The following is a 23,596-nucleotide window of genomic DNA, read 5'->3' as shown; positions in this document are numbered from 1 at the left end:
GCTATTCTTCCCTGAGAAAAGATGAAATGATTATTCACAAGGTAAAGTTTTTTTGTTCTGTTCGGTATTTTCCACAACCACATCCACATCATACCTCTATGCCAAGTGAAATTTAAATGGTTCAAAGCTTGTGAAGTATATGGCTACAAAAGTTGTGATGGTAAACATTTTTACTTTCCTTTTTGTGGAGATAAGGCTTAATGAATGCCTCAAAGAACCTTTTTTTTCATAACCAATCATAATTAGAAAATTTGTCAAACATATATAAAATTCATAAACTACACCACAAAAAAAAATATTTATAAAGTCAATACCACATATTTAAATATTTCTTACAACAACTAACAAAAATAAATAAGTCAAAACTAAATTCAAAAAACACCAAATATAGTCAGGTTAATTCATTCTTTTGTAATGTTTTAATGTTTTTGACTTGAAAACCAATTCATTTTCATTTTACCATGTAAAGCTCATAGCTGCATTGAGAAAACATCTTTTACAGTGTAAAACGGAAGCTCTTTACCTTCCTCCCACCCTTGGGAACTTGCTTTTGTCTTTGCCATTGTTTGGTCTTTCGCCCAGGAGTCCTCTGCAGATGTTAAACTCCAAGCGAACTCAGGATAATATCCAGCAGGCCCACGGTCACATGACTTTCCCTTTGAAGAGCAATCTGAAAGAGAACGGTGATTTTACTAACATCTGCATATACAAAGAAACCACATTGTTCATTCTTTAACAGAACAGCATTTATTATATGTTTTGGGACAATTTTATGGACATTTTGAGTCCTGAATAATAAATTACCTCACGAAAGCACACTTTTCAAACTCACTTCCCTGCTGGTAATATTGTACCCCAAACCTGGTCAGGCTGGTCTGTTGGCTGATTTTAAAAGTGTTTTGGACACTAAACACTAAACATCATCTAGACCAGGCTAAGGGACCATCTTAAATCAGGTAAGACAAGCAAACCAGATTAAGTTGGTTAAGAAGGGACTTTTCACACACACACACACACACACACACACACACACACACACACACACACACACACACACACACACACACACACACACACACACAAAGTGACATACAAATCACATGCATACGTACAATTCACTGCAGTTTCCAGCTGAAATGAATGTTGGTTGTAGTAACATACCAACCATTTTTATAACTTTTCATGCAAATTATGATTACAGACTATCAATTTATAATTTTGGTTCATTGCACAATACAATGTTGTGACCATAAAACATAATCTCAAATCAAAAGAAGAAAATAAGCTCTAACAGCGAACAGGCAGCGTTCAGGCTGCGTGTTCCTCCCTGCCCGTGCTATATTTCAGGTGGGGACACACACAATTTATGTGTTGTCTGTTTGGGAGTGAAGCACGCAGAGTCAGCTCTCGAGGTCCTTCCCCCCCGGGGAGAGGGCGAGACGCTCCACCTGTCTTTCTCTGAGAAGATTGATATGGAAGGAGTCGATGAGCTCGCCAGTTGCACAAGCATCAGTAACACTCTCTTGAGGGAGGAGGCCATCGAGGTGGTCCCTCCTCATGAAAGAGAATCCGGGTTCTACAGCCGGTACTTCATTATTCTGAAGAAGGATGGAGGGTTGCCTCCCATTTTAGATCTGCATTGGTTGAACCGCTCAGTCATTTTTATCCAAAGCAACAGGAACAAACCTATTGCTAGTTCAAGCTACAGGAATGCTATTTATTTATTTATTTATTTATTTATTTATTCATTCATTCATTCATTCATTCATTCATTCATTCTAAAACTTTATCTGTCTACTAACAACAACAAAAAAATCCACATTTTTCAGAATTAATTACTGAAAACATTGAGCGCTTTGGTTGCAACTACAGTATGTCAAGTATACAGTTGTACTGTAACACTTATTTTAAACACTAAATTAGAAATTAAGCATACATTTAATTGAGAAATATTGACACATTTTAACACTTAACCTACCCTATCCCAGCATCACGAAAGGGTCCTTTGTTCAGCACATTTCAGAGTGGATTGTTTTGTGAATCTGTTTCATGAATTTAATGCAGGCTTTGCAGTAGCTCTTATTAAAGGAAGTGCACACTATATTGAATCTGACAGCAAAACCACAACTCATATGTGAATATAGCAATGTACTCTTTTCAATTCATTTTACATGTGAAGACATTGTTTACATTTTTAAAGGCACATCAGCAAAAACAACTTGTTTCATAAGGGTCAGAAAGAGGATAGATTGCAGTTATGAAAAACCTTCTTGGTTGGCAGTGAGTGAACCGAGATAGATCCTTGTAAGTGACTGATCTGGAAATAGGTATCAATGGTCTGCATATCCTTCTGAAATGGGTCAGACTGAATACAGGGTTTTTTGTTAAGTTTTTTCTCCACCATGCTTGTTCCAAATGAGGCTCAGAGAAATGATTCAACAAAGACTCCGATAAGTTCTGGATGTATCACACGGCTCCTGCACCACTATAGTGGCAATCTAAGGGAGAATTGATGGCTTAACAGACAGCCAAGGACACAGATTTTATTGACCATTTATCCTCATTTAGACCCCTCACTTATCTAATGTCTTAATTCCCTGAATGTGTGATCATATCCCCTTTGACACTCGTTGAAGCAAATTATTAGAGTCGATCAGTAACAATGACCCTGAAAATGGCTGCAAATGAACTCTGAAAATCTGTGAATTCAAGTAATGGTTTCCTTGAGCTTTGTCTCCATCCGCCTTTTCACATAAAAACAACATTACGAACTTCCTTAATCGGAACTAGTGGAAAACAGTCATTTAGTTTTAAATGACTGCCACTAATTTTTTTTTTTTTTTTTTTTTCTGCCAGAAAATAACGTATTTATATATAACTGGATTGTTTGTAAAGTGGTAGAGTTTTGGAATGCAGTTTCTGTAATTGCAGCAGACAAAATTTTTAGCACTGTTTAAAAAGCTAAAGTATAATGAAATTGCCCAACTTTGTGCCACACATTCATATTTTCATTTCTCTCATGACCTCTCAAGTTACTGAGCATGCCATTTAGACAATTGCACCATAAAAACTGCAAATGGCTTGTTTTGGAATTACTCAAGAACTTTTGCCACAGCTGAGCTGTCTGGTCTCCACACAACAGATAGTCAGGCGGGTCTGCCTATAAATTCTTTCAACCATGAGCATTTACAGCCTATAAATTTGTTCATTCAAAATGGTCAATTATTCCCCTAGCTCTGTATATCCCACTCAGATGGGGCTCAATATCATAAAGGACTTGGATGGTGGGAGGTCTGTGGAATGACCAAGTTTCTTGAGAGAGAATATGCGTGGCAAGAGAGCATCCTCTGCATCTGCTGACCAGTGTCTCTGCCCCCACACTAAAGCAGAAATAACTCCCTGCAGATGTCTCGGATGGCACACCCATAGACATTAAACATTCACTAACATTTGATCCATATTGCACAGAAAATGGCAAGCAATGTACATAATCACCAGTTCCAAACCGACTGGCTAGCTTAATGGTGGCATTCTTGTGGTCCAATATTTTTCAGTAATGACTGCTTTATGTGCTAAATAATGACTGCTGAAAACTATATGACCAACTAGAAATAGTATATATATATATATATATATATAATATACCTATATATGATATATATATAACTAGAAATATATATATATATATCATATATATATACTATAATATACAACTTTGTCATACTATCCTTTCATCTGTTAAGAGTGATTGCCGATGACAGTTCATGTGTTGGCTGTTTTACAGGCCGTTGTTGAAAGTAAAAAATAACTTGTTTATGATTCTGTTTCAGTCTCTTTCAATATAAAAGTTTTTACTGGTGACTCACTTATAAAAACTCTCTTGTCGCCTTATAATGGCAGAATAATGTCAGTTAAATCACCATCACTAACACACACACAATTTCTCAATGCTAAATACTATTATTAAATGCTACTATTATTTATAGAAAATATTATTTAATGAATAATAATATTTAATAAACAACAGCAACAGCCATCATAAAAGTTGCTAGGCAATTCAGTCAAAAGTACAAAGGCAGTGCTCTGATATAAAGCATTAAAGTTATATGACATATAACATTTGGGTTAGGGAAGGGCCCAATGATTTCCGCGATGCGGAAAACGTGGACGGAATCGCGGAATCCAGTCATAAAAACAGAATTTACAGTTTAATGTGGAATGTCATGGAATTTGTCAAATTTTGAATGAATTTATCAAAAGTAGGTCATTACACTTAAATCAAATCGCGATATGAACTAGTATCTGTAAATATTAATCCAGAAAAGTCCATTTAAATATGAATCCTGCATTTTCTGCGTGTCTCTGTTAATGAATGGAGCAGAAGTCCGGTTTCGTTTATTACACACATATGGAAGCGCGCGTGATGCAGGCTGTGTTTTCAGCATCTGCCGTCTCACTAAATGAGGACGTAAACACATGAACAACATCTCCAGAACTGCTCTAAGAGTGATTTCATGAGCATTTAGCTGTTTGATTTGAGTAAAACTAGCGTCATATCACATAGGCCTACACAGAACTGTAAAGGTAATCACGGCAACCAATCAAAATAATAGTGAGACTTAATTTAAAGACAAGTATTTGCCAGAAATGTAATACTATTGCTCAGCAGAATGTACATAGCCCACTACTACTTACTACTAAAAAGAAACAAACATTATTTTTTTAAGGAATAATCACACAGCATTTCTTCCATGTTTTAATTTTAATAGTAAATTAAATTGTTTACCAAAAAATAAAGTTTGCTTAATTTTCATTAATTGAAAGATAAATTAAATTAATGTTTTATGTCTTCATTTGATAACCAGACAAATGTAAATACACAACAGAATTTCTGAAAAAAAAAAAAAATAAATAAAAAAAAAAAACATTTCATAAGGCTATTTTAAGAAAAAAAAAAATTAAGTTGTTTTTATGCATTTAAATAATTAGACATGCTAAAACACAGAATGAGGTAACAATAAAACATATGGTGAAGAAAAAAATAAAAGATTCCATAGGGCCCTAAACATGTATTTTTTGTTAAACTTTTAATAAATTGATGTGAAAATGTATAAGTTTCATGATTTGAATTCAACATGCTTTTTGATTAATTAAATTTAATTTAACCATTAAAAAGGAGTTGTGAAAAAAAAATGGAATTTGCAAAAAAATTAAACGGAATTTGGGAAACATTAAAACAGATTTCATAGGGCCCTAGGGTTAGGGTTAGTCAAACTATTTGCTCTGGAACAAATAATAGATTAATGAGACGAGAGACTGCCCTGTTAGATTTACCCAAAACAGATTATATCTCATGTTTAAAGTAAAAGGGAAAGTGGTGATATTTGCCATACTCGGAATGGGTGCTCTGCATTTAACCCATCCAAGTGCACACACAGCAGTGAGAAGTGAACACACACCCGGAGCAGTGGGCAGCTATAGCTAGCTATATATATAATATATATATATATATATATATATATATATATATATATATATATATATATATATATATATATATATATATATATATATATATATATATATCCTGCCAGCACCAAGACTTGAACCTGCAACCTTCAGGTTACAAGTCCAAAGCTCTAACCATTAGGCCACAGCTGTCCCTATAACCACTATAGAGACATCAGAGCCACTCCCTGGAGCTCACATCTCTGATAACATTTTAGAGAAAATTTTAAAATAGATGTTATCTTTATTAACTAACTGCATATCTGAAGTCTAAATAACTACATTCTCACCTAAAAAAAAAAAAAAAAAAAAAAAAAAACCTCTTAAAAGTACATTCCTTGACACACACACAAAAAAGTATTATTCAGAAAATTATAGTGGATTTGGGTGTCCACCATGACACATGCTGTGAGAAATACAAAGCAGAGTGATACAAACAGTAAAACCGTTGTCTGGAGTTCTGTTGTCACTACTAGAATTGTGCACGCCTGGAAAGGCTCTCAGCCAGTCAGATTTCAAACCACAAGAACTGTTGTATAAATATAATTAATGTACACAACCTTTTGTGTGTGTGTGTGGGGGGGGCTTTCAGTTTGTCAACAGATATTTATATTGTCACAAAAGATTTATATTTTAAATAAACGATGCCCTTTTGAACATTTTCATCAAGGAATTCTGAAAATTATAAACAACCAAACAAATAAATAAATAAACAGTTTCCACAAAAATATTAGGCAATATTATTACGTTTTCTACATTTCTAATAATCATATATGTTTCTTTAATATCAAATTTGAGATTTTATACTTTATATTTAAGTCTTTTACTCAAAGCATTTTACTATACTTTTGAGCATTTTGGGCACAGCTGTTCAGTTGCCATTTATTCGATTTTCCACACTTAGATTAGATCTTTCTCAGATGAACCCACCTATAAATGGCACATCAAAACAAAATAAATTGTGGTTTGTCATGTTGGTTAGACAGGCTCTCCATCTACTTGAACAGGTCTTAGCCAGATAAAGCGGACCTGAAAGTATGCCTTAATCAAGGTCAACAATTAAATAAGCTGCAGAGAGGTCTTGTAAATTCACAGATAAAATAACTTGAGAAATTTGTGATTGCTATCTCATTGAAAAATTATTGAACACATTTGCATGCATAGAAAGAACACACAGAAAGGAATTTGCTGGCTGATGACATTGGGAAAAGAAAAGGCACAATACAACTATAGCTGGCAAGGCTAAATTGCTTCAGCAGGGGATAAATTACGTGACTTATTCATTCTAGGTGTTGCAGTTAGTTCATTGTAGATGCACCATTTGATTTGCTTTTGGTGGCGGGAAGACCTATAAAGAGAGTGTGCATTCAGTTAATGAGGCTGTAATGTCAGAGTGACCCCGGCCTCCTGTATCACACGAACTGAGATTGAGAGCTAGGTTCTACATTGAGGTTAGCTAAAACACTGCCAGGGGACCGCTCGAATACAAATGACCGCTCACAGCGAGCCAACAAAAAACTGGACAGCTCAACTTTGTTGTTTTGTAACATTTTAAACTATTTGTATTCTATTTGATTCTAACAAGTAAGAATGGGCAGTAATTACCTTACAGGAATATTTTAAATCTCAAAAAAAGACAATTTGGTCATAATTTGCTTGCCATTATATTTCCCCATTATAAAAGTTGTAAATTACTATTCTCCACTGTGCTGTTTTTTTTTTTTTTTTTTTTTTTAGGATTGTTTGATGAATAAAAGATAATCAGTCATAAAAACAGAAAATAATTAATTCAAAATAGAAGTCTATTGTAGCAATATTTGAAGAAAAAAAAATATTCAGCAACTATGTTAAATGTGTTTAAATAAATAAATATACAAGCAAGCATTCAAACACCAGAACTGTTTTCAACATTGAAAATTCAGCCTTGCATCACAGAAATATAAATTATATTTTAAAGTATATTAAAATCAAATAAATGCAGCCTTAATGAGCATAAGACACTTATATCAGCTACTAAATGAGGTTACATTTTTAAACAAAAATATTTGCATTCTATTCTATTCTATTCTATTCTATTCTATTCTATTCTATTCTATTCTATTCTATTCTGCATTTACACTATATATATATATATATATATATATATATATATAGATTATATATATATAGATATAATATATATAGCTATATACATAATATATATATATTGTCCAATCTTTGCCAGCATGGCATGAACCATGACACATAAACATCCACTAAGTCCATTAGCAGAATGACAAATCTGTTTATTTTTTGGCATTATTTTGATATATTAACATATTTATGCATCCGTTTGACCACTTTATGGACTGTGTCCACCCCATGTTTCCTTTTGCCCCATTAGATACCCTGAGGAGGACCGAGCAGGTGAATGCATGAGTCATGAGTCAGTGTTGACAGATGGAGAAGACACAGAATGATATGGAAAGGATTAATAGAATAAAACATATCACACACACACATACATATATATATATATATATATACTGTCATATATATATATATATATATGACCTCTGATGGAAATCAATCTAACTGTCATTTCATTTCAGATGAGTTCTGTTTCTAAATGTGGCATGTAGTCTTTTCTACGTCAGTTGGCAGCAGGATACAGCATGATGTTCAGCAATTTGAAAGGGTATCTGAAAGGTGTGGAGAGGATCCTAGAAGTCATATCTTGCACCATCAATTTTTACTATCTCACATTCCAGCATATTATGACAGTGGGCCCAGAGGATCTATTAACAAAATGTACAGATGAGTGCCAGCTGCACTGGGTCCAGATTCAGTATATGAGTCTGTAAACATTAAGAGAGTTACTTAAAACAGCATTATACAAGACGGTGTCTATATTATATGACATAATTTGTTGAAACTTGGACTGGCTGATTTTATAAGAATATGTGACTACCATAAAACTTTGTTATTATAGATGCTATGTTTAACAGCTTTATTATGTTGCATAATTGTGTAAATATTATTCATGTGAACTAATAAAGAGAAAATATGTATGCACATCAATGGCATTGGTAGCTCCACTACCAGTTACTACAGGAACACAATATTGTAATCTTATATAATCTGAAGAAATCATTAACCATCAGTGTCATTAACTCATCCTGCGCTGTTTGTGTTATGGAAAAAGAATGCAACTGTTCCTCAAAGGCTTGAAGAGGAGAGGTGTGCTATTTGTTTTCTAAGTGGTCAGGCTCGTTATAAAATGGGTGAACAAAATCTCCTAGATTGAAATTGAAGGAGGCACCCAAGACACTTCAAGGAACCAGAATATCCAGAGTAATTATCATGCTAGCCAGCACCTAGAACACCTTAACAACCACCTAACTTTGTCCCTGCAGCCACCCAGAACACCTGGCCAAATGCACAATTTCTGCATTAATTACCACATTTTTAGGAAAATAAGTCACACCAAGACTTAAAATTTCAAAATTAAAAAATTAAAAAGAAAGGGGAGAAAATTCAAAAAACACTAACACACAGACAGACATAAGTAATATTGGTGTATGTCACATTTTATGATAACATTTAGAAATTATCAGTAATTCAAACAAAACCCTTGCCAACATTATAACTACTATAAAATGCATTTTAGTTTCCTTCACACCCAACAAATCATTAAAATTTAATGATATTTAAAACAGTAATGTAAAATGCAAGTATAAAAAAAATAAATAAAGTGAAATCTAGTCATTATAAACAGCATTTATTAAAAGCCAAGCCTAAACTATTTTATTTAAATGTTCTATACAAATACATTTGGCATGAATCCATCTGTGCACTTTTACTTGCTTGACATTAATTGCATTAATGTTGCAGCATGTTTAAATCAATCAATCAATCAATCTGATTTGGTCTGATCTTCAACTAAAGCAAAGAACCCAAGAATAACAATAAATACCTCAAGAAAACTTGGGAGAAATTCTCATAAAAACACTGAACAGAAATGGTGTGAAAGGACATCACATACAATACCACTGCTGCAAAAATAATAATAATAATAATAATAATAATAATAATAATAATAATAATAATAATAATAATAATAATAATATTGAGACATGTCTCATATTTTCTCAAGACCACTTAGATGTTCCATAAAAATTCTAAGAAAAAAAAAAACGCTGGACAATAGTTTGTTTATAGGGGAAGAAAAAGATGCACTGCACACCAACATACAAACTTATTCCCAAATGAGAAGTGTGGTAACAGGAGAATCTTTTTGTGGTTTGGTGCTGCTTTGCTGACTCATGGTCTTTAAACGATATGATCATTGAAAGAATAATTAATTCAAGAGTGTATTTTACAGGAGAATGTCAGGACAGTGTTTCATGACTTGAAGCTTTGGAGAGGTTGACTGATGCAACAAGACAATGACCCAAGAGTCCTTAAGCCAAAACATATGGCATAACCTAAAAAGGGCTCTGCTATTTACATAGCCCCAAAATATTGATAAACTGAAAAAGATTTGTGTTGAAGGATTGTCCAAAATTTGTCACATCTCTTATAAGCTGCTAAAGAAAATGTTCAGTAAAGGTGTATAAAGTCTAGATCCAATTCTGAAAACACTGAATCAGGATCAAGCTTGATCCAGTACAAATCTTTGTGCTATTATTTTGCTGTACAGCTGGCTTAGGATTAATTCATAAATTAATGTTTTGATGATTATCCCTCTCAATCTCAACCAATTGCAAAACAAACACATCAGCCAATCCATGCAACATCTGGTTATATGTGACTGTAACTACTGACCACAGGTGAGCTAAAATGACTTTTGTTTTATTTTATTCTATTCACAGCCTTCTCTCCACCGGCCGAACGCCACCAGTCTCCTGGCACACATACATGCCAGTTGTGCCAGGGGCTTGTTTTGGCAGAAAACCATGGGAAAACAAAAGAGAGTATTAGTCCTGGTGTCATGGCCGTGGAGTGGGGGATCAATCTTGATTTGGAGTGCTGGGTGTTTTGGGTGATGGCAGCGTTCAGCCAAGCCCCACTCTGCCACACTTTCACTGGGTGCAATACACACCAGCATGTAACAGATGCTGTGGAAACTTTGCAATCTATAATTTTTCCAGTGGTGGCGCACGTCATTCGCCTCTGTTGAGGGCAACTTCTCCTTGTTTGTCTGCTTGAAAACATAGGGCTCAGCTGAGCCAACGTGTCTGATTCTCCCAACGGCCCTATTTGAATTAATTTGCAAATTTCTGCAGCCGGGAGAAGATTGGAGCTTTGCGTGCCCCATTACAGTTCGGGCCATGTTGTGTTCAGCTATCTGTGTCGAATCAAAATGATTTCGGTGTAGAGATTGAGGTGATTTTTTTGAACAGCGGGGAGACTGGAAGCAGTGACATCGCTGTGACATCAGAGCGGCACAATGTTCATTTGTGAACTCAAGACCGAGCGGCTGCTTTGCTTCACAGATTAGATCAAAGCTGGCAATGTCAGGCTCCATAAACCGATAAGCATGACTTGTATACCCTCGGGAGGCTTTCTTTTTTGTAAATATCGGAGGCGTGACGTTAGTAAAACATGTTTTTTGCAATTGTGAATGTGATGGAATAAAGAAGGACAGTCCAGTGCAAACTGAAAGTTTTTTTTTTTTTTTTTTTTTTTTTTCTGGAATCCTAAGGCTGTGTCCACCAAAACATTTATTTTTTTTATTTCCCCAGAGAATAGCGAATTTTTCCAGTTGTTTTCAGTGGGAACGCCACGTTTTTTTAAAATGCCAGCAGTGTGGCAAAATGTCTTTTTCATGTTTTTTTTTTCTTGGTGCAGAGGGTTGAAGAATGTTCAACTTTGAGTAAAACTTTTGGGTAAAAGCACTCATCAATGTCACTTTTTATTAATCCGTCCAATCACAGTGGAGGAGGGGTGGGGCAAATACCACACTGATCAACCATCCTACTTGTACTACGACTGAAGATCAAAGGAGGAGAAGTTAATATTGCTTGTGTCCATGTGTTCATGTCTGTGCCAGACGGGATTCCTTGGCTACTATAAATATTGATATGAAAAATGCTTGCAACACTTCATTGCGATGTGTCCAGCACATTACATCCAAAGTGTCTCAGAATGAAAAAAAATAAAAAAAAAAAAAAAAAAAAAAAAATATATATATATATTATATATATATATATATATATATATATATTTTGGTGTACACACAGCCAAAAGGATTTATGTTGAGTCTTTGATTGCCTAGTATGACATGATCATAGATGTCTTGGCATCTGACAAAGTTCTGGCAGTGTCCGAAAATTTGGCTCACGCTCCTATAGTGTGACAGCTCTATACGGCTTGCGTCCACAGAGGAACCAATAGAAAGGTGTTTCACACTGAACTAAAAGTGCCGTACCATGCTAAGCCTGACTGTTCAAAATCCTCCCACACTCACAGTGCCACTTTTTACAAACACGTACTGTAATTTCAAATTCATTGATGCCACTTTGTTCATTTTATTTTTAAATGAACTAATGCTTGTATGGTGATCAAATTCATTCGATTTTGGTCTGTTGCCTTGAACTTGTCCCATCCAGTCTATGAGTGGCTGTCAACGAATTGTGGCTAAATGTTTTAGCTACAGTTTATCGTACAGCCACGTCACATATATATGTTACGTGTCTCCTTGAGATCACATTGTACAATCTGCCAGGGTATTATTTTAAAGCAATCCAAAAAATCGTAGAGTGCATAGCGGGCTTTACTCAGACTCTAAAAATCCAGACCACCCCACTGTCTGAATCATGTCGATGGATGGCAGACATCATCAGCTTTCCGGCGCCAAACATAAATCAAGGAGAGCATGGCCAGTGGAGGGACACTAATTACCCAGTCTGAAAGGGCTCAAGCTACAGCCACTCCAGCTTCAATCTCCACATGTCAGTCATCCTGAATTGGACACAAGCGGGAATGAGATTTGAGGGTTATGGCGGAAGGGAAGAAGTGTTGCATAAACTGCCATTTGTGACAGCTCTTGGCAATGGCACAGCTAAATTATAGCAGACAGTTTGACCTCTGACATAAACTGTGGTTCTTGGGAGACTTTCACTGTTGTCTGAGCCCTATGGGATAACTGACAAGCCATTCACTGCTTATCCCTGATATGAACAAGGCTCCAAAGAGTTTTATTAAAGCTCTCACAGGTGATATGCGGATTTAGATTCATTCCCCTATGGAACCAAATGTGCAAACTAACTTTTAACAATTCCCCAGCCTTTTCTTATCATATTTTATTAATTAAATTCTTTTAGAAAATTTTAAATTTAGAAAACCAGTGACATATTTCAAAAAGAAAGCTAATCTATCTTTCAAATAGCATGTTATGTGTACTATATTATGTTCTTGCACATTTATATGCAGTAATTATATTCCCATGACTTGTAATATCACTATACTGCTTCCCTTCAAGGCTGACATCTAAACTGCTTTAAAAAAATATATATGATCTTATAATACACCACAAGGTAGTCGCTTATTGTAGATTACACTTTGGAACATTCTCAACAGCAATGCACTTAACCAAGATATAAAGGCATCGAATGCATCTTAACGGAAGATTCTGAATGCATTGAGTGCACAAGGATGATAGAGTTTCTGGGCTATCTTCTTTAAAACATCCATTTAGATGTGGCTTGTTACATCATTTGTAATCCTTAAAGCTTGATGCTTACTGCAAGTTCAAGACCAGGCAGTCAAAAGCTATGAGAGCATGTAGGGAATGAGAAATGGACGTTTATTCACACTGACAACCAACTGCCTACACGCATCACATCCTGAAACGGGCTGCCTTTGTCTCTGAGGTCAAGAAGCTTTATGTTACTGATACAGGGCGATTTACCTGAAGATGATACAGGATCCTCAGGGAACGTTAGCTCGTCCTCTGCTATCCAAGAAAAGTTCCAGTATTTGGGGGCGGCGGTGGGGTTTCCTGAGTTTGGGGATGAGGGTCGTTCTGAAAAACAAAAGTAGAGTTTGCCATCAAGGGCCTTTGCAAATATACTGCAGTGTCAGAAAATGACTGAAGAAGTTAAACTTTATGTGGTAGAGGCATTATCTAATCTGTGGAGCATTTCAAACTCTCTCTGGGGTTAACTTTTCTCCAAGGGCAGCTTTCTCTAAAACCTCCCACACAGAAAATTGAGAGCGTAAAAGAACAATTTTGCCTACTAGAAAATACAGTACCAAACTCTAAAGTGAAAATAAACACACACACACACACACACACACACACACACACACACACACACACACACACACACACACACACACACACACACACACACACAAAATAAAGTGACAGTTAACCAGTTAACAAAAAAGTTAAACACACAGACACAGATGCATTGCAAATAAAGCTTTAAAATGTACTTTTAAAATTGAATTGCAGTATTTTATGCACACAATGTTCTCTTTCACATAACAGTCTGTATTTCACAAATAATAATAATAATAATAATAATAATAATAATACTAATAATAATAATCAGCCTTAATTAGTTTTACTTTAGTTGTTTGCTTGTTTTAATCATCCTTAATTACATACCTGCAAAGATATTGCTGACACAGATCACTTGTTTATGGAGCACTGCTTGTCTAAGCTAATATGTGGATCAAGAACCACTGCGGGTTCCCTTAGGTTATGCAGTATTTATATCAACACAAATAAACATTATATCTTCTGTATTTAGTTTTTATAACTTGTGTATTATTTTCTGCATTATACCGTAGCTCTGCCCACCAACTTTAACACACTAATTGAAACAAAGAGTTAGTTGTTAGGCATACAGTACATGTTCTGAATTGTTGGAAATAATTCTCATTCCATAAGTTTTTTTTTTTTTTTTTTTTTTTTAATAATAAATATGCATTAGCACTTTTGGAGCAACTATCAACTTCAAAATTGGAAACTGATTTAAGACTGAAGAGTGTCACATGCACCATTAAGTATTATATTCAGGTGAATAGATGAAAGGTGAAAGCTTGGCATAAAATTCACCATACGAATCAGCAGTGGCTTAGATTACTTGAATAATTTGACTTTATTACTATGCTTAAGTATCAGGGAATTTGATTTGAGTGTCAATAAAATGAATACTGTTACCAGAATACATTTCAAAGGTAAGGAAAACATTTTTAGTCCTTAGACCTTTAGAGTACAAAGTACAAAATTATCAGTTACTATATTACAGCTATATTCAAGTGTCAGACAACAATCATCTGCAGCCAAATGTAATGTTTAGCCATTTTATAGGGAACAGGTTTCTTTGAGTGTGCTATACCCTGATTTTTCTTCCTACCTTCCAAACCAGGCCAATTAATAAGAAGCTAAATTGGGGAGGGAGCAAAGGGAGTCTATAAAACTGCTGACGAGTTAAGCTCTGTCAGGGGTCATTCTAGTCTTTGCTGAAAGTAATGAAAAGAAAAGAAATTATTCAACCAATACTTAATAGTGCCTCAGAGGAGCACATGCACACATATACTCTTTAATCATTCCAAATGACCATTAGGAGATAATCAATAGTAAACAGAAAACAACTTTCAAGAGTAGTTATTAAAGTGCAGCAGAGACCAGTGCTAGCATATTCAACTGACCATCGTTGAGAAACATGGGCTACAGACAGGGCCCAGGGGCCTGACTGGTAGTGATTGTTTCAAAACAAGCTCCCCAAACACTCCTGACATTCTCAGGGTGATATTGTTCACAACAACCAGTCATCTGGCTCTTCACTAAGTAAATTTTACCTTATACTCACTACAGTATTGTAAACTCTTTAGTTGCTACCCCCTCTACTATTTTCTTAGACTTTTGCTCTACCCTCTTTCAACTCTATTCAACTTTCAAACAATCTAATAATGACTATTCATGTATTTCTCTGGAAGGTTGTTTCACTTAAAATGATTTGACCATTAAATTCAGAATTGCGAGATATAAACTCATAATTGTGAGAAAAAAAGTCAGAATTCCGAGATATAAACTTGAAATTGTGAGGGGAAAAGTCTGAATTGCAAGTTTACATCATGCAATTCTGAAAAAGAAAGAGAAAAAAAAATAAGTCATACAGTAACAAAAAGACAAAAACTCAAACACTTAAACATAATAACATAAAAACAATTACAGAAAATGATTAAAAGATTTTCACCTTAAAACAAAAAAATAAATAAAAATTGAAAAATTAAATTAAAAAAAAAAAAAAAAAAAAAAAAAAAACTTTATATTTGAGAAAAATGTAATCACATAAGCATTAAGTTAAGAAAAAAATGGCTAGAACAATATTGGTCAGTGTCGTTTTAATAACAATGGGCTTAACAAAAGATAAATTCCTTACTTAAGTTTATTATGTCACGTCATCGGTTGAGTCAGAAGTTGGTCATTGGTTGCAGCATGATTGCATGGTATATCCCAATTGGCATCGGGTAGTTTTGTATGAAACCTTGCCTGATGTAGCCAGTATGGCATGTTTTCTGTGTTTCTGACATTTGCACTAATGGCCATTCAAGAACTCAAATGTTGAACAACTTTTTTTATGCATATTTGCAATTGTTACTTTTGTTGACAATTCACATATGGCTTACCAGCTGAAAATGATCAACGCTGATAGTGAATGTAGAATGGATTAACTAATGAATAAGATGTTTAGTAATAAAATCTAATATATGTATGCATTTAAGTAGTCTGCTATAATGCTACAAATATATCATAATCTCATTTTATTTCATTTTACTTTGTGGTCATATAAATATCATCAACTGCACCAAATTGTATAATTAGCTTCTTGGGACATCTCCTTTACTATACATATTATACAAAAAAATAAATACCATATGGTTGATATACTATACTATACATATTATGCTATATGAGCCATTGAAAAAGGTTGATGTATATGAAATATGAAACATAAATAAATAAATATCTTATAATTATTCCATATGGCAGGCTTTACAGGGGTAATTCACAAAGCTTTCACCATGTTTGCATGAGCATATCGGATCTGTGGCATATTCTTTAAACACCGTCCTTAAAATGCATCCTGCCTGTGGTCAAAAGATGCTTTCCATTTGTTATGTGACTACTTGAGGCTGGTTACTCCTCTTTCTTTGAGAACTCATGAGCTCTCCATTATTTGATCAATGAGGCTCAGCTCTGCACCCACTCACCCCTCATCTCTCGTCATCCACCAGTGCTCCAATCTCAGGCCTGCTCAGCCACAACACTCTTTCTAAATAAATAAATAAATAAACACATGCTTGATAAGAAGCACAACCAGGTGAAGTAAAACCATGTTTGATAGCACACGATGTAGTGCTGTTCTCATGGGTTTTGTTTGGTGGCAGTGTGGTGATCCTGAAATAAATTCAATTACCCATAGAGGGCCATTGTGGGAGTTTCACCTTCTCTCCTATCACATCCTCTTAAATATCAGACCACAGGCCAAGGTGATATGACTGGACATATGACTGGACAGTTAAGAGGTCTTTAAAAAAAGCATCAGATAAATTCAGTCTGTAAACACTGTAATAACTGAAAGGACCAAAAGTGAAAATCCTGTTGCCGTTACTCACCGTCATTATTCTGACAAACAATAATTTTAATTCAACAATTAAACAACAAAAAAGAGAAATACGTAAAGCGGTAAAAGTGAGTGGTGCTTTAAACTTAAATCATTATACTAAAAGAATCATAAAGGTATAATATAAGGAATGCATTAAACTTGTCAGGTTATATCGACAGTCATCTAAATAATAATGTTGTGTGAGAAACAGACCAAAAGTCATCACAGACTAACATTCCACTTAAAGGTAGGTGATTTCAGAAAGGCTTGCAATAGAAAGCTAGCTTTGAAAGCAGAAGATCCCATCCTCCCTGCAAATCACTCTCCAAAGCACATGAACGTGCGCAGGCAGACCACAGGCTAACCAGCAACACGATGAGAGAGGGCACTGGTGTGTCGGGATTATGAACCTGTGTGTGTTTTGCTCTCTGTGACCCAGTTTCTCCCCTCATGTTGGTTGTTAATTTGATTCCAGGTGTGTCTCCTTAGTCCCTCATTATCCTGTGTTTAACAGCCCCAGTCCATTCAGTTAGTGTTTGTCGGGTCTACTTGCGGGATTGTGTGTAATTCCCCTGTTATTCCTTGGATTAAAGTCTATTGTTTGTACTCCACGTTTCTCTCTCGTTCCTCGCACCGAGCTCCTCACCATCACAGATCACCCGACCGAAACAGTCACCTCCATGTCTAACCTCTGTTTTTGTTTTTCGTTTTTCTCTCAGTGTTTTTGTTTCTGTAGTGTTTACCTAATGGATCCCCTCCTTTGCGCTGAATTCATCATACTCCTGCTGGAGCAGGGGGAAAAATCACTCAAGGGTCATACCAGACTGTTTCTGGCTATTGCCCATATCACCACCTATCCGGACGATGCACTCTGTGCATTCTATGACGCCAGCCTCAACACTGCGTGTAGAGCGCCATCGACTGCAGATGACCCTCGAGTGGAATTCGCTGTCTTTGTGGAGTGGACACTGGTGAGAAATGAATCTCTGTTCCCCACCGGTTCCCAGGAGTATATCGCCAGTGCCACTCCCAACCCAGAGCTCAGCCCACCATCTCCCCGATGCATGGATCGCATGCCCGAGCCCATCGCTGACAGAGAGCCAGAGCCCGCCACGACCGACAAGCCATCGCCGCATGGAGCGACAGTCCTGAGGATCGCCACAGAGCCAGAGCCACTGATGACGTCAGGCAAGGTGTGTGTGCTGGCAACAACACCTGCCATGATGGAGAAAGCCACGTACGGTGTGAGCGCAGAGAGGAGCTCTGCCCCCTGCACCACGGGTGAGGGTGAGCTAAGTATGGCATTGCGGAAGTGCCAAAATGAAGACTAGATGGCTCCAGCCCCGAATCCAGTCTAGAGCGCCCTCCAGTGCCCGCTCCTAGAAAGTGCCCTCCAGTGCCCACTCCTAGAAAGTGCCCTCAAGTGTCCGCTCCTCCAGAGCGAAATCCTGTTCCCGTGTTCAGCCTAGAGAAAACTCTTGATTCAGAGTTTAGCCCTGAATGCCTGGAGGCTCACAAATCCCCTTACAACCCATCCACTCCTGCCTCCTCCTCCCGTCGTCTGGCAGCCCCTCTGCTCACCCTCAGCCCACCATCTATGCGGTGCGAGCATAGGGTCTGCCATCCTCCAGTGTCGACGTGGACCAGCCTTCCCCCAACTACCCCTCAACCACACGAGGCCTGGACTCCACCTCAGCCTGTTGACTCATCGGCTCCACCATTTCTTCTAGCTCCCTCCTCTCTGCCGTGGCCCAGCAGTCCACCAGGCTCTTCCTTGGTCTGGTGTCGACCATCCTGCGCCTCGGGACTCCACTCCTCTGGCTTGTCACTTTGTCCTTCTGGCTCCGTCAGGCTCCTTCATTCCCTCAGCTCCGAGGCTCCACTCCTCTGGCTTGTCACTTTGTCCTTCTGGCTCCGTCAGGCTCCTTCATTCCCTCAGCTCCACCTCAGTCCAGCAGCCATTCCTCATCCATGGCTCCTCCCTCGGCTCCACCGTGGGCCGTCATTATGGCTGTGGCCTGGTCCAGCTGGACTCCTCCTGCTCCAAGTCTCTCCTGTCTCCTCCCTCCTTCGTCTCCTCCCTGAAATCTGTCTGACGGCCCCCTCCCAGGTGTATCTACGGTGCGAGGACGCACCTTCCAGAAGGGGGGCGATATGTCAGGATTATGGACCTGTGTCTGTTTTGCTCCCTGTGACCCAGTTTCTCCCTTCATATTGATTGTTAATTGATTCCAAGTGTGTCTCCTTAGTCCCTCATTATCCTGTGTTTAAAAGCCCCAGTCCAATCAGTTAGTGTTTGTCGGGTCTACTTGTTGGATTGTGTGTAATTCCCCTGTTATTTCTTGGATTAAAGATTATTGTTTGTACTCCACGTTTCTCTCTCATTCCTCGCTCTGGGCTCCTCGCCATCACAGATCGTGACATGGTGGAGGGCTGAATGATAAAAATATGTAATTTATAAATCGCCTTAAATTTGTAAGCCATATGCAGATGGCACAAAGTACCATTGTGTGAGGGACATACAAAATATAAGAACATACAGGTAAGTCATGGATGATATGTATCATAGGCTGTTTTTGGCAAAGGGATCACAAGGCAATGCACTGTTCCACTTTCATTAATTCTTGTATCATTTTATCTGATAAATAGTTGTGTTCTCATTGCTCCACAAAGGAGCACTGCAGATAGATAATTTTGCATCAGGCATTAGACAAAACTGAAAAGGGCTAACTTCAACAACTTGATGAGTTCCATCGTAAGTTTACTATTTATATTTACACACTTTGTACATGTATGATAGCTATAGTAGTAAAGTAAAAGCTTAACATCTTAAAAACCGAAACATAATTGAAAAACTTGATATCTTCAGATATATTTCACCATTAAAAGAAACGTTTAAAGTGAGCAAATGCATAAATAAATGATTTGATGGGTCTAAACGCCATCATTTTGAACAAAACATGTTTTTTTGAACAAAAGCATCGGTGAAATAACGTCTCAGTTACGTATTTAACCCACGTTCCCTGAAGGAGGGAACAGAGATGCCACGTCGGTGAATGACGGATTGGGATCTCGCTTAGAGAGACCAATCTACTTCAAGTGTAAACTAAACAAGCCAATGGACACTGGCATGCGATGATTGCATCCAGCTACCGCTGATCACAACGTGAGCATAAAAATGCAGTAGGTGCAACGTATACCAGGTTTTCGCTGAGGAGCTGAGCCCGGAACCCGACCACTCAGCGGTGCTACAACAGCTGTGGTGATGGGACATCTCCTTTCCCTCCTTTAGGGAACGAGGGTTACATAAGTAACCGGGCTCGCAACAAGAAGAACAGTCACTGTTGTCATAGCACTACCCACTCAGTGAGATTGGATAACACTGGGAAAACATACACGTTCCACTTGGAACAGGAACGTTGCGGAAGTCCCATACTTCCCGATGGAGGTTTCGGAAGCACTTACACATATGAACATCCTTTTAGGTGCATAGGGAAGATGAGAGGTGATTGTAACCCTCTTGGAAATGCCAGAAGACTCCCGGGGAAACACGGGCTCTGAGGCTATACCGTGGACTTTACACATAAGGGATCCACTTAGGTCTCTACATATGGAACCCAGACCTCTGCTGGTTCTCATGGATTCATCGAGTGAGACCCTGGCACCAGACGTTCCACCACATCTGGTTGCCGAGCGGATGGAGGAGCTCAACAGGGTCTACAGTACAGACTCTGTGGAGTGGTTTTAGCAAGCCGACCCTAACCGAGGCCTCTCAATACTTCTATCCGTTTGAAAAGTGAAAGTGAAAGTCGTGACATTTGCCAAGTATGGTAACCCATACTCAGAATTGGTGATCTGCATTTAACCCATCCAAGTGCACACACACAGCAGTGAGAAGTGCACACACCATGAACACACACCCAGAGCAGTGGGCAGCTATATATCCAGCGCCCGGGGAGCAACTGTGGGTTCAGTGCCTTGCTCAAGGGCACTTCAGCCATGGGTATTGAGGGTGGAAGAGAGCGCTGTTCATTCACTCCCCCCACCTACAACACCCGCCAGCACCGAGACTCGAACCTGCGACCTTTGGGTTACAAGTCCAACCCTGTAACCAAGAGGCCACAGCTGCCCCAGCTGTGCTTGAGGTGAGAACACAGGAGAACACCGGCTCCACACGAAGGCTATGGAATCTATCGAATGTGTTGGGGGTCGGCCAACCCACAGCTCTACAAATATCTGTCAGCAAGGTACCATGAGCCAGCGCCCAGGAGAATGCAACACTCCTAGTAGAGTGAGCTCGTAACCTGAGTGGGCAGGGCACACCCTGTGCCTGATAAGCCAGGGTGATGGCATCCACAATCCAGTGGGTCATTCTCTGCTTAGATATGGTCTTCCCCTTCTGCCGGCCTCAGTAACAGACAAAGAGCTGGTCTGAGGTCCTAAAGCTTTGTGTCCAGTCTACGTAGCATCTCAAGGCTCGGAAGGGACAAAGCAAAGCTAGGGCAGGGTCTGCCTTCTCCAGGGGCAGCACTTGCAGTCTCACCACCTGAGTAAGTAGTGATTAGTGGGAACTTTGGGCACATAGCCGTGCCTGGCCAGGCCGGGCCTCAGGATTATCTTGGAGTCAGTCGGCCCAAACTCTAGGTACGAATCGTAGACCGCAAATGCGTGCATGTTCACTAACATCTTGATGGAGGCCAGTGCAAGCAGGAGCAGAGTTTTCATTCATATAAACTTTAGCTTAACTGACCGCAAAAGTGCAAATGGGCCCTGCTGTAGTGTTTTGAGCACCAGAGATACCAGAGAAGAACACCACTCGACGATCAAGTTCCACTTCAAGGCGTAAGCATGTCTTGTTGATGGCGCTTTTGCCGAAGGGATGGCATCAACTATCTCTTGGGGGTAGGTCACCTAGAACTTCCGCGTCCCGTTCAGGGACCAGACATGAAGTTTCCAGAGGTCTGGACATGGGTGCCCCAGGGTGCCCTGTCTCTGAGTCAGTAGATCATTCCTCAGAGGAATCTGCCAGGGAGGGGCTGTCGTGAGGAGCATTAGTTCGGGGAACCAGGTACAAGTGGGCCAATACGACCACAAGCAGGACCTGCTCCTCGTCCTCCCTGACCTTGCACAGCATCTGTGCGAGAAGGCTCACTGGGGGAAATGCATACTTGTGCAGGCCCCACGGCCAGCAATGTGACAGTGCGTCCGTGCCAAGTGTTCCCTCGGTCAGGGAGTAGAACAACTGGCAGTGAGAGGTTTCTAGAGAGGCAAAAAGGTCTACCTTAGCGGCTCTGAACGTCTCCAAATCAGCTGGACCATCTGGGGATGGAGTCTCCATTCTCCTGGGAGTGTAGTTCGTAGAAGCTCATCGGCCATACAGTTGAGCAGACCTGGAATGTGAATGGCATGAAGTGACCTAAGGACCTTCCGACTCCAAAGGAGGTGGTGGCAGGGGAGTTGCGACATATGACGGGAGTGCAGACCACCTTGTCGGTTGATATACATAAAGGTCGTCATGTTGTCCGTTTGGACAAGCACGTGCATGCCTCGTGAGTGCCCTTTGAGACGGTTCAAGGCAAGGTGCACCGCTAACAACTCTGGGCAATTGATATGCCAGTGCAGTTGGGGGCCCGTCCACACAATCCCGACACGCATGCCTGTTGTATGTGGCCCCCCAGCCGGCGGTGGAAGCATCCGTGTAAACCACAGCATGCATGGAGATCTATTCTAGTGGCACTCCTGCCCGGAGGAATGAAAGGTCTGACCGCGGGGTGAAAGTTTGGTGACAGGCCAGTGTAACTTGGAACCGGTGAGTGCCGCACTGCCACGCCCACCTCGGGACTCTGCCATAAAGCCAGTGCTGAAGCGGTCTTATATGAAAAAGCATAACTGCCGCTGCAGCTCCCATATGCCCCAGGAGCCTCTGAAATAGTTTCAGTGGGATCACTGTCCTGCCCTTCAAACAAATTCAAGCAGTTCAGCACCGACCGTGCACGTTCCTCTGTAAGGCGTGCTGTTTGTTCGACCGAATCCAACTCCTTACCAATAAAAGAGATCCTCTGCATCGGGGAGAGTTTGCTCTTTTCCCAGTTGTCCAGAAGACCCAACTGGCTGAAGTGCCGGAGCACCAGGTCCCTGTGCTCACTGGTAGAAGTAATCCTCGCCTGGCTGCAGCCAGGAAAAACACTAGATCCATCACCCAGCGCCAGGTAATGACCACATCCAGAAATGCACGGGTGAAACAGCATCTTTAAAAAGACAATCTGTCGTCTTTACAAAGACGCACCCGTGTAAGCTCTTTTAGAGAAAGTGATCTTTCAGGGAAATGATCTGTTACGTGCTGAGACACACAGGGGAAAGGGCCGCTTGCAGCAAGACAGGGGGTAGTGGAGCCTGAAGTGTGCAACCCACTTGATACAGGAACGACCACCACTGAAGCCCCGTCCGCCAACACAAGAAGCTTCCAAGAGCGCGTTGAA

The 23,596-nt window shown here is 39.1% G+C and overlaps 1 protein-coding gene across 1 annotated transcript in view; it reads right to left on the bottom strand.

The window, feature by feature from the left end:
* Positions 1–385: 385 nt before the first annotated feature.
* Positions 386–23,596, bottom strand: part of LOC122148208 (ALK tyrosine kinase receptor-like) — a 183,387-nt gene continuing 160,176 nt past the window's right edge. The window contains exons 2-3 of the mRNA XM_042774434.1: positions 13,403–13,516; positions 386–670 (exon numbers count right to left, since the gene is read on the bottom strand). Of these exons, the coding sequence (XP_042630368.1) occupies positions 471–670; positions 13,403–13,516 (314 nt within the window). The 3' untranslated portion in view covers positions 386–470. The remainder of the gene's footprint in view (positions 671–13,402; positions 13,517–23,596) is intronic.

This window comes from Cyprinus carpio, chromosome A17 (assembly GCF_018340385.1).
Source record: "Cyprinus carpio isolate SPL01 chromosome A17, ASM1834038v1, whole genome shotgun sequence".
Classification (NCBI taxonomy): Eukaryota; Metazoa; Chordata; class Actinopteri; order Cypriniformes; family Cyprinidae; genus Cyprinus; species Cyprinus carpio.
The sequence above is the reverse complement of the archived record's forward strand: the minus strand, read 5'-3'. Positions and strand labels throughout refer to the sequence as shown.